Source organism: Lepisma saccharinum, chromosome 3 (assembly GCF_977018435.1).
Source record: "Lepisma saccharinum chromosome 3, izLepSacc3.1, whole genome shotgun sequence".
Taxonomy (NCBI): domain Eukaryota; kingdom Metazoa; phylum Arthropoda; class Insecta; order Zygentoma; family Lepismatidae; genus Lepisma; species Lepisma saccharinum.
In genome coordinates, this window is record NC_139231.1 from 73241423 (window position 1) to 73258747 (window position 17325).

At 40.0% G+C, this 17325-nt stretch overlaps 1 protein-coding gene across 1 annotated transcript in view; it reads right to left on the bottom strand.

The window, feature by feature from the left end:
* Positions 1–17325, bottom strand: part of Ttc30 (tetratricopeptide repeat domain 30) — a 59332-nt gene that overhangs the window by 11826 nt on the left and 30181 nt on the right. The window contains exons 5-9 of the mRNA XM_083118782.1: positions 16460–16595; positions 14863–15027; positions 10705–10973; positions 6018–6214; positions 2323–2533 (exon numbers count right to left, since the gene is read on the bottom strand). Coding sequence (XP_082974908.1) covers positions 2323–2533; positions 6018–6214; positions 10705–10973; positions 14863–15027; positions 16460–16595 — 978 coding nt within the window. The remainder of the gene's footprint in view (positions 1–2322; positions 2534–6017; positions 6215–10704; positions 10974–14862; positions 15028–16459; positions 16596–17325) is intronic.

The window sequence follows — 17325 nt, forward strand, 5'->3', positions numbered from 1 at the left end:
CTCGTGAAGATTTTCATGCGATGATTTTTTACGATTTTCGACGTGGATTATCAAGACAAGAGTGCATCGATCAACTTACTTCCACATTTGGCGATGAAGCCCCATCCTTTGCCACTGTGAAACGCTGGTATAACGAATTTAATCGTGGCCACCATTTGCTCACCGACGAGATTCGCGAAGGTCGTCCAAAATCAGTTGTTGTTCAAGAAAACATTGATGCTGTGCAAAACCTAATACTGCAAGATCGTCATGTGACATACTGTGAGATTCAGGCAACCATAGGCATTAGTTCCACCAGCATATATAAAATATTACATGATCATTTAGCTGTGAGAAAGGTATGTTCTCGTTGGATCCCACACAATTTGACAAAAACTCAAAAAGACGCTTGCGTCAATTGGTGCAAACAAATGCTCAATAAATACAATCGTGGTGCTTCAAAAGACGTATATAAGATTGTAACAGGTGACGAATCATGGATATATGCATATGAGCCAGAACGTAAACAGCAGTCGACTGTATGTGTGTTTCAAGATGAACCCAATCCAACAAAAGTTGTTCGCGCTCGAAGCACATCGAAACAAATGGTAGCCTGTTTTTTTCGGGAAAACTGGTCATGTGGCAACTGTGCCTTTAGAGGAACATAGAACGGTCAACTCTGAATGGTACACAACAATTTGTTTGCCAGAGGTCTTCGGTCAAATACGGAAAACAAACAAACGCCGTCGGATCATTCTTCATCAAGACAATGCCAGCTGTCACACATCTCGTCTAACAACCGACTTTATGAACAGTCAAAAAATCGAATTGATAGGTCATCCACCGTACAGTCCTGATTTGGCACCCAATGACTTCTTCTTGTTCCCGAATGTCAAGAATAAATTGCGTGGACAACGATTTTCGTCGGCGGAAGATGCCGTTGATGCATTCAAAAACCATATTATGGAAGTGTCTCAAGAAGATGGAAAAACTGCTTTGACAAATGGTTCAAACGAATGGAAATGTGTATTGACCATAAAGGAGAATACTTCGAAAAACAATAAAGCAGTTTTCAATGCCAAATTCCTGTTTTTTTCATTGTTAGGCTCAAAATATAAATAGTGACCCTCGTATCATCAGTCCCCCATTCCAGTTCATTGTGTCTTCTTCACCTTTCTTCTCTATTTCCTTGCCCTCCTTCCATTTTCTCACTAGTATTCTCTTCTCCCTTCCTATCTGCTTAGCCTCATCACATTCTATGTCATGTCCTGTTTCTCTCGTGTGTTTAAATATAGCATTTCTCTCTCTTAAGTCATACATCATCCCTATGTTGTTTCAACCTGTCTTTCAGCCTCTTTTTCGTTTCTCCTATGTACACACTCTGACATTCTTTACATTTCACTTTGTAGATAATCCCTTCCTCTTCCTCTTCTCTGCTAGACCTGAACCTGCTAGAATGTTCCAGAACAACTTTCTAATAGTCTGGAGGGGAGTAATGTTTGTGTATATATATCGTCCTGTTTTGTACCTTATTACATTTGTACTTGGTGCAGAGTCTAAAGAAGACCTTGCTAGAAGGTTGAAATGTTACTTTTAGTTTATGTTTTATAATAAAATAAATTTCTGCCTTGGTCAGCATATTGAGTTTTTCCTACCTCAGTGGCACTCAATGTGTGCTCCTCGTGTCATGCTGCAAATATCAAGGTGATATTCCCACACATGCCACACGCGTTCCAACGTATCTACAGTGACGGTCCTGATGGCGGCAATGATACAACGTTTCAGATCTTCCAGATCTTGAGGCAGTGGAGGTACGTATACAAGATCTTCTATGTGACCCCATAAGAAGAAGTCATAGACAGTCAAGTCAGGGGAACTCAGTGGCCACTTGCAGAACACAGCATCTTTGTTTCCGGAGCGCCCAATCCAACTTCCTTCAAGTTTCTCATTTAGAAAATTCCGAACATCGAGATGGGTTTTGGACACGGTGGATTTAGGGATGTTTAACTGCAGGCTAGCTCTACACAATTTGCATCTAACAACAATGCCATTTACAATAACACATTAATAATCGAAAGATTTTTCCTTTTTTTTCATTCCTTTATTGTTATACCATGCCATCTATTGTTGTAGTTAATGCCAACAATTACACATCCGCTAAAATTCTTTGAGCTGTTCTTTCGAATGGTATCGGTACAAATTTTGTAATATACATAATTAAAATTTTGTGGTTGTTTATAATCACGGAATGTTTTTGTGGACATGCTATATGAACAAAGATTTTCAGTATTCAATTCAGTCCATTGTCCTTATCTGAAAACTGTATATATTTCATATACTTACATTATCGTAGTGTTTTTTGACAATTGGCTCATAAAATCCTGTTGCTTCCTTGAATTTGTTTTCCTGCATGAACAAGACATGAGCCACATTCAGTTTCCAAGTGTCATTTTCGTTGCAGAATTCTACAGACTTGCGAAATATCTTCTCCACCTGGGCATAATTCTCAAGGTCCCAATATATTTTTGCTTGAGCCATCAGAACAGGAATATACCTTAAATGACAAGTAATAGAGTTAAAAACTGAATAAACCAAATTACCAGGGTTGATATGTATTAAGTTTTGAAACCTAAGATGTAATTAATCTGCTCTGATATTGTCAGGAGTTATTCTTCATTTCTTTAGAATCCTCATTTCTTTTTATGCAAACATTAAACTATATTTGATTCTTTGAAAAGTGCAAAGATCTAAGGGGAAAATATCACAAAAAATAAATATAGTACTACATAAAAACTAAACTAAACCCACAGCGCTACAGCCCTTTGTAGGGCCTTGGCTTACCTACCGACTGCTGGTCTCCCTCCCACACTGTTCCTCCGTCACCTGTTTATAGCGCGGAGGTCTTAGACCAGTATTGGAGTGACGGGTGATCAGCCCGACGAACCCCCAGCCGTTATTGTAGGTCTTCTTGACCCGGTTACGCTCACTCACTCGGAGCTTCCCAATTTCCTCACGATGGTGGGTTGCCACCGGCCCTATACGTAGGCCGAATAAATTCCGACCAGAGTCGGATTCGAACCTACGCCGTCCCGCAGCGAACGATCTCAAGACGAGTGAACGCCTTAACCCGCTCGACTACGGAGGAGGACATATAGTACAAGGGGTGATCAACTGAAACCCGTTCGTTCCATGTATTATTGGTATAGGGTGTAGGAGGATATTGTTTGTCCAATAGTGTGTAATGGCTAATGTCTCTGTGTGTTGGGTGTAGGAATGTTGTTTATACGTGTTTCCGTTTTGCAGGTATAACGAGTGAAAGATGGCTTTCAACATCCCCAATCCATCCAAACAGGAGCAGCGTGCTGTCATCCAGTTTCTGAGTGCCGAAGGTTGTCAACCAGCTGAAGTGTACCGGCGTATGAAAGACGTGTATGGTGATGCATGCGTGTCCAAAACAACAGTGGTGGACTGGGCAAGAATGTTTCGGAAGGGGCGTGAACAAACCACTGATTATCCCCGTCCTGGTCAAGCCCATGTTGTTGCCACAGAAGACATGTGTGAAAAGGTGAATGCGGCAATATCTGCAGATAGACGCATGAGTATTCGATCCATAGCGAACGAGTTAAACATGGGTTATGGTACTGCTCACAAAATTGTGAAAGCTCTGGGTTATCATAAAGTGTGCGCGCAGTGGATACCCAGGGTATTGACGGAGGACCAAAAGTTGGAGCGTATGGGATGCTCCATTGAACATTTGTCACGTTACCATTTGGAAGGTAACGACTTCTTGCTGCACATTGTTGCTGAGGATGAAACTTTCATTTTGAACCGAGTTCAAAGTCTTCCACTATGCAGTGGAAACACCCCTCATCTCCACGTCCCAAAAAAGTTCAAGACGCAACCGTCTGCGGGGAAAGTTATGGCGTCTGTGTTCTTTGATTGCCATGGACCATTATTGCTCAACTTCAAGGAACCAGGAGGACAGTCCATCAACGCCGCACGCTACTGTGAGACCTTGACACAGTTACGGAGAGCCATCAAAAACAAAAGGCCTGGTTTATTGACCGCTGGAGTCATTGTGTTGCATGACAACGCGCGTCCACACGTTGCAAACCAAGTGCAGGATTTGTTTCAACGATTCAAGTGGGAAATGTTGCGACACCCACCCTACAGCCCTGACCTTTCACCTTGTGACTTTCACATCTTTGGGCCTCTAAAGAAGGCTTTGAAAGGTCAGAGATTTCAGTCTGACGCTGAAGTTCAGGACGCTGTGCGTGATTGGTTTGAGATTCAGCCTTCGCAATTTTACATGGACGGCATTTGTAAGTTAGTGACACAGTGGGACAAGTGTCTCAACGCTCATGGTGACTTCTTCTGAACAATATTTTTACTGAGCGCTAACCATAGACGCCTCTAGACAGTGTACCAGTTTCAGCTCGAAATAAAATTTATTTCACGAATTATGACCACTGAACTGGTTTCAGTTGATCCCCCCTTATACTACATAGATTACATAAAATCAGTGATTTTATGTAATCTAAATACGTATTACTATCTCACAATTATATAGTACTACAAAATACTTCTTATTGAGTTATAGTTTTATCTTCACACTTATCTTCAGAAACCAACAAATATGTATTTCTATACATTATGCACCAGAAGATATATAAATGATTTTGAGGGTCCTGGAGCAGATGTAAGCTTTGCCACATCTTTTTTCCTTTCTTTTCTGTAAGCAGCCAGCCTTTCTCTGAGTCTGGTCACTGCATCACCCAGCAGCATGTATATGAGGGAGGGATGAAGACACAAAGGTTAAAAAAGAAAGGGACTGGGCTGAATCCTCCCACAGTGACATTCATCCCTTTCCCAAGAACTCCGGAATGAGCCTAGCATTATAATAATGCTGGAACATCACGTTCTTAACCCACGATTTTGCAAGCAAGAATTGGCGATGGATGGTTTCTATTATTTCCTCTTAGCGTTGACCACCAGGCAGTTCCATGCCTTGGGTCACATTTGGGTGCAGCACTTTCACTTTAGGCCTGCCTTTGACCTTGTCATCTGCTTCCCAGGAGGGTGCATCATTTTCGGAAATGTACATAGAATTCTTGTGCAGGACCCCAACCTGTCACAAGGGTGAACGAAGGACAAATCTTGACAAATAAGTTTTCTCTTGGCCACTCTAGCCACTCAAAATCTTTGGTAACATCGCTGTACTCCTTAGGGGAGTAGTTAGCACATTGCGCTACGATGCCAGAGGTCCTGGGTTTGAATCCTAGCCTAGGCATGGAAGATTGTGAGTGACCATTCATCAATTTAATCATATTATCATTCATTCCCATCTTCGCAAATTAGCCAAAAGTGGCACAAAAAGTGAAGTAAAATAATTAAAATAAATCAATCGATCTTTGGTATCGGCGAAAAAAATTGAACCGATACTTACCGATACCGATATCAGCCCTAATTATAACTGCACCAGTTATTAGGAATTAATGGTATGGAATGCCAAAGAACACAATTTCATTCCTAATTGAGCTTCAAATTTTCACTAACTTTTTTAGGAAGTTAATATTTTTCAATAGTTGATAGTTTTTATGATGGTCAACAGTTGCTGATCTAATGATCATCGTGACAAGAAAATAGTTTGACAAGGTTTGATTTAAATATAAGTGGGGACTGGGCCTACATTTTTATTTGGGATCCAAAATATGAAATTTTGTCCTTGCTAGGTATCAAATTTTGGAAACTTTAAATGCAAAATGGCCATTGTACAGCTCAACATAAAATAGTTGATGAATTCGTATGCCCAATATGCAGTGACTCTGCAGGAGTAACATGACTGCAACAGCCAATCTGTCTCTCTTGTATTGCAATTCCTTCTAGCAAAGGTATGGCCATCAGGAATTCTGGCAACATCATTGGCATATCTGCAACAGTGTTTCTCTCTCTGCCTGTGTGGCCATTGGTCATTGTGTGTTGTGTGTGGCAAGCTGTACAGCTGTTAATCACTAAGAAATAAGGCATAGAATTTTTACCTTTCCAAAGCATCTTCATAATCATTCACAGCTCTCTTGACAGATTCATCATCGTGATTCTGCCTTGCCTCCTGCACTTGCTTTGTCAACTTCCGTAAAGTTTCTGTGTGTTTTGATGCTATCTCATCAAACTTACGGTATGCTTCTTCAGGAGAAGTTTGTTGAGTAATGAGGGCATCAAGGAAGTCATACAGGTACTGGAAGATAACAGAAATACATGAAAATACAATTTCATTCCTTTCACTAAAATGTAAATAAACAATTGCTTTCATACAAAACACTTTAATATACAGTGAAACCCTGATTTTACGTTCCCGCATTATACGTTCATCCAGTCAAGCCCCAGCAAAAGGCCGTGTTAAATGACAGGTCGTTCACCTCGATCTTAAGTTCGCTCTACCGTTTCTCACTTTATACATTTTCCGAGCCGTGACGATGTCTCATAATTTGGCAGAAAGAGCAGAAACCTGTTCTGTTGACTACGCGACTTCCCCCTCCCTTTTCTTGCTTTTGCAGCCATTTCATTCACCACCACATTCAACTTTCAGATGATAGGCTTTCATGCAAGAGGAGGGAGCAAAGAGACATGGTCAGTGGAAGGCAGAGGGAGGGGGAGGCAGGGTACAACTTGCACTTGTCACATCTTCCTTGATGGACAGGAAGGGAAAACGGCACTTTTTGCATTCCCAGTAAAAACAGAATGGGCCGATTCTTCTGCATCAGGCTCAGACAAGAAGCACACTGTTGCCAAACTGATTCTCACTAAATGGTGCCTTCCTTAGAATTTGGACAAAACAGAAGTTCCCCCCCCCCCCCCCCCCGATTGGAAAATTGACAACAGGATTCGATTACCTTTCGCTTCTTTTCTCACACAGATTTATGGAATCCTTTCTGGTTGATGGGAATGAAAAAGAAAAGTGAGGAGGGGGCTTGTTTGTTAAAACTTTTTCTTTCTTTTTGTCTGCAGCATTAATAACAAGGGTTTGCCAACCTCCGCCATCCAATACTGAATAAGAACTGCACTTCTTCTATAATGGGAAGTCGTTTAGATTCCTAAGGAAATACGATTGGATTTAGTCTATATTTCACTGTAAATTATTTTTATCTGAAGTCTTTTCCGGGAATGCTATGTCATTTGGTCATCAGAATGAAGCTCAAAATGCATAAGCTAAAGTGATTATTTTTTTCTAAGGGCATATGAGCGATATTTTATGCACTGAAAAATATTATTGTCAAATCAATTGTTTGGGAGAGGGGGGGAGGTGAAGTTCGGACACATGTATTATTCTGAGTGGGGCAGAGAACGGTTTCTTTTATACACATTATGTGACTCCCGTGTTGTACAGTGACGGAGTCAGAAGAAATGAGTGGGTCAACGAGGAGTGTGGCAATATTCTCTGGGAGCAGTCAAATTTAGTGCACATCTAAATACCATTAAAATGCTTATTTGGGTCAAAAGAGCATATATTTATTTACTTTATCTCATTCGCTGGGGAGCCGTGGTCACGTAGTTAGTAGGGCATCTGACTGCAGCACTGGAAACCTGAGTTTGATTCCCGGGGTGGGTGATCTAAGCTGCCTCATAAAGTGGCTCTGGAGCTCACCTGCCTCAATTAAATGGGTACCTTGGGGCAACCCTGGGGAGTAAAGGCTGCCCAAGCATTGGTGCTGATCACATCACCTCCAAATTGGCAGAGATTGAAGAATGGGGGGGGGGGTAAAGGTGGCCAGAGCATGGTGCTGATCACATCTCCCACACACTCCTATACATGCGTCCCGGCATGGTGTAAAGTGCACGGGGAACTTTACCTTCACATTTTCTTGTTTCCTTGGGGCAGGGGGCATTTGCCCTTTCTGCCTCGACTTTCTTGCTCATGTGGAACAGACAATCAATTAGCATAAAGGTGAAACACTATTGTCCCGTCTCTATTCATCTGCGGTTTACAATTAAGCATTCATTCCTGGATAGGTACATTCTACGAACATACCATACTACAAGTAAGGAGAAAAGTCACCCATCTCCCCCCCACGAGCTCCACTGATATGCATGATTCGATTCAGCCAGTTTCTCCCTTTTTTTTAATGTCTCTATCTGCGTCGAAAATGTTGCTCACATGTCAGTAGCATTGAGATTCAACATGGGACAGCTTAAAGCAGTGATCCACCCCCATCCCCTTTCTTTCCTTCTATTGGCCGCCGCTCCACCACCTTTTCCTCTTCCCTTCCTTCCCGTTATCGCCCCTCGGAGTGGTGTCTGCGGGCAGTGAGCAGCTGGCAATCGGCGCCAGTTTTTTTATCTTTTGCCTCCTGGCTCCAGAGCAATGACTCATTCATTGTAAGGGGAAGAAAAACTGCATTGATTTGAATCTCGCCTCAGAAGGTTGTTCTGCTTTTGACGATTACGAAACACCAGCACCAGACACAAAGCAATGAGTTAAAAGAGAAGCTAATTTTTTTCTTGTTTTGCCTTCTGATAAACATCTTGAACACACAGAACAGTGCAGGAAGGAAATGCACATGATGCAAATAGTAATATACTCGATACTTTTCTTGAGATCCATTCACGTGTTGAAAATAAATCGCGAAATATTAAAGGTGGATGGGGAGAAAAAAACAAACGGAAACACGTTATTTACACGAAAACTATTATGGAAGGGGCGTTTGCTCTCCGCAACACTGCTAAATCCAACAATAAATCATCAATTAATCTGGACGTAAATAACAATCAGTGGCATGCTCAGAGGAGGGGCTGATGGGGGTCATCAAAAGCAGGAAAAGATGCAAAATGAGGGCTGACTATTAAAAAATATATATGTAACCGCCTTCGCCACACCCTTTCCAAAATCATGTGCACGTCACTGATAACAATTTCCCATATTGTAACGGCAAAATATGCGTAACTTTGACAAAGCTCGTTTTCAGTTCACTTTCTGCAGTTGGGCTGATCGGGACTGAACACCCATGCAGCTACTAAAGTGGGATCTGAATCATTCTACATGTCTCCACTGTGAACTGAATCCAGGACACTTTGATTACCGTATATAAAGATGATTGACGTCCAACTATAAATGATCATTCCCTCCACCCGCTCAAATTGCCCAATACTTATAAAACTAGCAACTAATTACCTGTTTACAGAGTAAATGAAGATCCCACACAATCAGAAGCATAAATTGAATCAAATAGGCGGCAGATAGAAGCAGTCATACACCGTTCCTACCCTCAAAAGTGGGTCACGTTAATCAGTTACCGATTAAGTCTTGCTTTTTTTCCTTAGAAATTCATAATCATACTTCTTTACCTTTGTTGAATTATTTTTGACACAATATATCCCCGAAAAGTCGATTGTGAAATAGTTTCTTACTGACACTTGAGTTTCACCCCTTCCCTATGCTTTCCCGCTTTTTACGTTTCCTGCATTTTACGTTTTTTATTTACAAGCCCCTAAAAAACCAAGCTGAAAAAACTTAAAATGCAGGAAAAAGTAAAATCGAGGAAATTTCATTTAACATTTTTCCATGTTGAGACCATCAAGATTGGGTATATAATGTGGGAAAATGTAAATTCCCGCAACATAAAATCGATGTTTCACTGTATTTATTAGGGGTGATACAAATAAGGGTTTCCAGCCCCTGTCTTTTCCAGGTAATTTTAAAATCAGTTTTTAGACCATTTTTGGTGGTGCTTTAACATGATGATAACCAATGTTTAAGTGTTAAACTACACTTGCTGTTCAAGAGAATAAGGTTTATTCAACTCTGTTCAAAAACAAAGACACAAAAATTAAGTGTAAAACATTTAAATATATAATATCTCCATCAAGAGGCTGGTTCAAGAAAAAAAAAAAATACTGATATTCCAATCTGATATAACATGGAAAACATTCCATGAATATCTTGAATGAATTACTTCCCTCTTTAATTAATGTACGTAACAAGATGATAGCAATGTTTTTTCTCCATACAACAAGAAACTGCATATACATGAATTTACAAAACCAAAATATGAGAATTAAACATTTTTATTTTCCTTTTTTTATTCACAAAGTCTTCATCTTTTCACATCCATTGTTGCACTTGGACAGAAAATTGGGAATGCTTTTTTTTGTTACTTGGTTATAACTGGTGCAATAGCTGTAATGTATACAGTTTCATACAAAATCTTGTACACACTATTTTTCACACTTTGGAATTCATGGCATGCTCAATGAACTGATTTTTTCAAGCTCCTTATGAATGCCTCGGTTAACATTTTCTTCACTCACTCTAGGACACCTGCACCTTTTCTGAGGACACATTTTGCAAAACCAATTCCCTGACTTTTCCAGGTTTTACAAGTGATCTGGAATACTTTCCACACCACCATGACTTAACATGTATTTGCATGTGCGGAAAAATGAAATAAAAGAACATTTTTATACAAAATATCCACCCCCAAAGAAACCTATTGGGAAGAAAAGTGGAATATGCACTTAGTATCCAATCCAGGCAAGCAAAGGAAACATTTAATTACCCTGACTTTTTTAGGTTTTTTAACCTTTTCACAAAATTCACTGACCAATCAATGACCTTTTATCTAAGTTGATTTCACCTGACTTTTCCAAGATTTCCAGGTCAGACTACTTAATTTGTACCATAAATAAGGAAAGCAAAATAATGAAATTTGAGCAACATAAAACAAAACTTACTGGGGTGAGATACTTGTAAGTCAGGTGGGCATTTTCAGCCAGAACATCAGCAGCCAGATCATAATATTCATATTTACAATAGAGCAACAAGAGGTTCCCAAAGGTCTCAGGAGGGAATGGGTTCTGCTGGAGGAGGAACTGGAGCTTCTCGAAGCCCTCGGTTGGCTTGGAATCCATGTTCATCAAAGCCTGGTTGTGCAGGGTGACAGCATCCAGTTCTTCTTCTGATCTTGGAGGCATGTCTGTCAATGCTTCCCTGGCTGCCTCATCTGAAAAGACAGAACACGTGCATTAGTATTAAAATCTTCTTAAAGAGTTTAGATTCATATCTAAGTTTTGAGCCCTCAAATTTTTGACAGTTCCTATTCTTTCTTTGACACGAGAAAAAGAAAAAGTGAAACTTTTGCATTATTCGTAGAGTCGGTAGTTATGATATGAGAATACTACTAGTTCCCTTATTATACAGGGTGGCTCAAAAAGCCACTTAACACCCTCGGTACAAGGCCACTGCAGCGCGCAACATGGAAATGGTGATGACCAATCGTTGCCAGGCCAAGGGGGGAACCACATTGACGCCACCAGCATGGTCGGCGGCCATTTTGATGTCCGCCATCTTGAATTCAACTTCAGAATTTTAAATGGGAAGGGGGTGATATGATATATCAAATCAGGCTAGAATTTCACGAGAAATGCAATGGTTAAGGGTTTTTTGATGTATCTTTAACCACTAAAATGTTATGACTGAATTCTTGTACCAATTTGCTCCTTTTCGAAGTGTTACAAAAATTCCTTAAAATTTGTTTAGCGCATTGGTAACGCATGGGATCAAAGTGACGTCTAGGGAGAGGAGTTTGCATGCCATTGCACAAGATTTTAATCGGATACATCCATGAAGAGCTGTACATTATGAATGGTTGTCGCGAACAATTACAGTGTGAGGCTTCCATTAAATGAAAAGTCCTTCACAGTGACAAGGCTAATGTGTATGTTCATAAGGAAGTTCATAAACAGAATATTCGATGCTTTTTATCTGATAACCCATTTTCGACAGATCAAAGCTGAATGGTTAGTGCTGGTAAGTTAATGGTGTGGCGTGCTGTGTGGAACACAATTGTTTAGTCAATTTTCCATCAACGGAACCTTACTACTTGGATTTGTTAAATAAACAGGTTTTTTCATCCTTGCTTATGGAAGAAGGTACTTTCTACAGGGTTTTTTCAATAGGGAGGAACACCAGAACACTATGGGAAAGTTGTGAAGCAGTTTCTGTCCAAAGTTAGTTATCAGATGACAAGGGTCTCATATTCTGTTTATGAACTTCCTTATGAACATAAACATTAGCCTTGTCACTGTGAAGGACTTTTCATTTAATGGAAGCATCACACTGTAAATTGTTCGCAACAACCATTCATAATGCACAGCTCTTCATGGATGTATCCGATTAAAATCGTGTGCAATGGCATGCGAACCTCTCTCCCTAGCAGTGGCGTGCGGTGACATTTAAACTAGGGCACGCAACATGGGCCAACCGAAATGAATTATGGGGGACAGAACACCCCCCCCCCCTCCCTTTCTACAATTTTATAATGGGAAATTTCTCATCCGTGTATCAATATCCAAATGTAACGAGGTAAAATATATGTATGATATTTTATATTCGCAAATATATTCTTATAGTAGCTACGTAGAGTCCAACAATTCAACTTTGATTATTTCCTTCATGCAGTGCGATGAACATTGAACGGGAAGGAAATGGCACAATCATTTTCCGTCCTTTCAAATTTCATGTAATAAATTTGATAAATCTCAATATCCTCTACTATTTCACACCTTTCGCAGAGGAAACCAACGAATAAGGCCAACAATAAAGTTTCACTGTTTTTCTACTCAGTCAATCACTCTGTAGAGATATTTTTTCTTCTTCTCAAAAATCAAAATGCCTAATATACTACTTACCATCCTTCACAACTCCTGCCTGAAACAATTCTTCCAACTCAGGAACAGACCTTCCATTTCGGATTGTTTACACTTTTTTCGTAAATTCCGAAAATCCCTTCTCCAGTATGTCATCAATAACTCCCGGTCCCCCTATTTTATCACTTCACAGCACCGACAAACAATAGAGCTCCTGTAATGTAAATAATATGAACGAAACACTCGCTGCAAATTTCACACGACAGAAGAAAGCAAAAGTCAACCTCCCACGGTACATTGTGTCCGGTCCGCTATGCCCGAAAACCACGCATTCTTGTGGACGAATGAATCGGAGTTGCCAGTCGACAAAGTATTTTGTAGAAGGGAGATAATTAAAGACAAGTAGAAAATACGTCAGCATACATCCCAGAACACTTCAAAAGCTAAACTACTGTACATCACTTTGCAATGTCTGGCGGGATGGAGGGGGGCTCATTCGAATCCCATTGTACGAATTGTGTTTTATTATGTTTTTCTTTTATCATTCATTCATATCGTCGGGTCAACAATCAACACCCATGCTATGGAACTCAAAGGAAATGTTGATCCCGAAAGGAGATAATCAGATCCTCTCATACTGTGAGAATTGTGCGAAACTTGCAAATTGTTCACATATTTTCCCCTCGACACAGTGACATTCCATTCTGGTCCTCACCTCCCTATACGAAAAAAAAAAAACTTGCTAGTGTAACTTTAACCTCACATAAATATTTTATATGTGATAGTTTACGCGTATATTAAATATGATCTTCCACCACTACATATTCTTGCCCTCCTCTCTGATTCCTGTATCACTTTTTATAATGTATTTTATTGCAACCCAACAGTGATCTATCTACGCGTGGCTGCTAAATGCTAGTAAGCTAAGCATTCCAGAAAAAAATATGTTGACTACTGTCAACACTGCATACGCTGTCAAAATCTTGGGTACCCTCGATGCTTAGAACCGGGAAAGAAGTGGGAGAGAGGGTAAGCGCGGGCAGACCCAAACACGTGGTCGGGGCTGATATGAGCCAATGGGGTTACCTTCCAAATTTCTAGGGTACCAAGCAGAAGAAACAGCGTCTTTCTGCGGAAATCGGCAGGAACGCGGATCGGGTGGGTGGCAAAGTCACAATCGGGATCATTCGGGACTGCCTTCAGGAAGGCAGCAGCGTGTTCTTGAGGAAATCGGAATTTCTTGCAGTGGAACTGCTTTTGGAGCGATAATTGTTGAATTTTCATGTTGGGGGAAGACAAAAAAATGTTTATTTTTTCTTACTGTGTTGTGGGTACGCAGTGCGTACCTTGCGTATCCTGAATGCACGCTGCTGCTCCCTAGACATCACTTTGATCTCGATGCATTAACGATGCGCTAAACAAATTTGCTCGAAAAGGAGCAAATTTGTACAAGAATTCAGTCATAACTTTTTACTGGTTAAAGATACATCAAAAAACCTTCACCATTGCATTTCTCGTGAAATTTTAGCCTGATTTGATATATCATATCACCTCCTTCCTCCTGAAGTTGAATTCAAGATGGCGGACATCAAGATGGCCACCGAACGTTAGGTGGTTCCCCCTTGGCTTGATAACGATTGGTCATAACCATTTCCACGTTGCACGCTGCAGTGGCGTTGTACCGTGGGTGTTAAGTGACTTTTTGAGCCACCCTGTAGAAATTCTAACATGCAAGGTTGAACCAATAAGAAGATCTTGTATTTGTTTTTCTATGTTGGCAGCACTGGTTTTTTTAACATGCATTATTCTGCCACAATGGAGAGCCTATTAACACGTTCTCTGTCACGTTGGTCATAATGACCAAAAATGGTGCACACTAATCATGCCATCAGTAACAAGTATAACAATGATGCGCACATGGCATGACTGGCAAGGAGTCTAGTGCACATAAAAGTCCTTTTTCTGTTTTTACTTCACCCTTAACTTCATAACCAAATTTGTGAAATAAAGTCCAATAAGCACTTTGGTGCAGGAGGAAGGAATTGGCGAATCCAGCCTGGAAGGGATAGAGCATGGTGATAATCACATCATCTTCACAAAATGACAGAGACTGAATATGTTTGGCCCTACCTCCACATCCTCCCTTTATATGCCTTTATAGCATATTTCATATGTGTAGGAGAAAAGCTTTACCTTTCTTTTATAATTTTTATAATTTCTATCTACTCTTCATGTAATACTTACAATTCTTCAGTTGGTATTCAATTGCTGCCTTCAGGTTGAAAGCTTCAATGAGCGCAGTTTCATGTAGAGTGAGGGTGTTGCCAACACTTCGGACTTCAATGCCTTCAGTTGTCATTCCTACACTGAGCTCAGGATGTTCACGGATTCCTCGCTCAATTATGTCAGCTGGAATAAAAGCACATACAGAATAGGAAATGGTTTTGTAACAATATTATGTAGAACCTTCCCTCCCCACCAACATAGAACTGCTTAGGAGTTGCCAATTTTCTTTTCCTTTGAGGACAAGTTCAGGAGGGGGCAACTTCTTTTTGTGCCATTAAATGGAGGGAGGGGGTGAAAGGTTTAGTCTACTTCCCAGCGTTTTTGATTGATTGACTGAATTAGGTTATTTTACATCACTTTTCTGCCAATTTTGGCTAATTGCGATGATGAGGATCAGTGATGATATGATGAAATTAATAAAGGGACACTCACAAAGAACACCCTTGCCCAGTAGAGTATTCGAACCTAGGATCCCTGACATCATAACACACTGCGCTAACTACTCTGCCACGGAGGCTGGCCACTACCCATGGAAAATGAAGATTGTTTTTTTTAACCAAGACAGTGTAGAAGAGGGGCACAATGTGGTAACATTCACTTTCAAATCATAGTGTGAGAACCACATGGACACATCAAATTTACAGGAGAGAGGAAATAATGTATTCTTAGGAATATATTTGTCAGTAAATTGGAGACATGTGCCTACTTTGCTGCTAAGGATTGGAGGTGGAGATACGTCGATCTGACTCCAAACAGAGCTCTTCAGAGGAGATACAAGAAACTCAATTCAATCCAAAGACAAGCTAAAATGTCTATGTATTACATCTGCACAGATGAAATTATGAAGTAACAACTCCTTGCTGGAAGATTCTAGGCATCATCAGCATCATCATCATATCACTGACAGAGACAATTCCACACAGATAAAACAGAGTTGTAAACTTAATGATATAATGTTTGTGAATGTTGCACTGCAATTATTTAAAATGAAGTTTTGGAATAATTATTTTTGTCACGTTCATGAAAAATTCAATAGTTCATGCAGAATTTCCAGTGCACTGTTTGATTGATTTAATTATTTATTTTACTTCGCTTCTCTGGCACTTTTGGCTAATTGCAAAGATGAGGATGCAGGATGGAGGTGGTAAGATGAAAGGACAATCACAAACCCACAAGGATGGCACACAACACAGGTCACCATAGAGGATTATACTGGCCATGAGTCCAGACACCAGAGCCTCATTAGTCTGCAATGTCACTTTTATAAACGGAGTATACTCACATTACATAAGTAAACGATTTTTATTTTTAAAAAATACTTATTAGTCTGCAAAATGTTTGGGTGTCTTGAGAGAGGGTCACCCCAACACTGAATTTAAGGAATTCCCTGTTAGTTAATGTACTGGATACTAGAATTTTCACAGTATTTTATTGAAAAGAAAAACAATGACCTGGTTATGTGAAAAAGATGGGGAAAAAACAATATTTGATTAAAAAAAAAAACACAATTATTGCAAATCTTGCAAATAATAATAATAATGTTCAGAATTCATACCAATGTGTTTTAGAGCTGGTGCATACTCCTTTAGTCTGTAGTAACACAGGGCAACGTTGTAAGACAGATGAGGACAATAACCCACCACTTGCAGAGCAGTTGTAAATTTTTGCAAGGCATCTTCATACCGGCCTTCCTAAAAGAAAACAAGTTTTGAAGGTAAATACAATGTGACTGTGGTTGTCATAATAAAAGCAAACAGCACACATAGTACACTACAATAAATAATTTGAAGGAGTCTACGCTGAACAGCTCACAATGCAAACATCCTCTATACAGTAGAGTAACTAACATGTTCTGCACCCCTCTCAACTTTTAGATGTGCACCCCTACTCGTTTAAAAAAGAAGATTCCTATCCTAAAATATTGATTCACATCTACATTTACATTATATACAAACATGAAAATACGAGGGGTATCGAAGCAGAATTTAGAAAAAAACAAACACAAAGTAGCACGTGGTCTAAAAATATTTGGTTTATTTTTCAATGTATTCACCTCATCTATCAATACACTCTTCCCATTTGAATGGCAAGTTCACAATTTCAGTGTTGTACATGGATTCATGCAGATCTCAAAAAAGGAATTTGCAGCACACACGATCTTCTTGTGGCCATCAAATCGCTGCCCCTTTAATTTGAACTTCAAAAGTCGAAACAGATAAAAAAGGATGTGGCTGATTATTCTGAACTTCTGTTCATCTGCAGCAGCCCTGGCAGTGCGAGACGTGCAGTGGTGGATTGTCGTGCAACACATTCACCCTGTACCTATCGTTAGTCATCCTTTTCTGGTGAATTGCTTGACGCAGTTCGGTCAAAGCATCTACATACGATGCACCATTCAACACTGTATTTTTTGGGATGGAA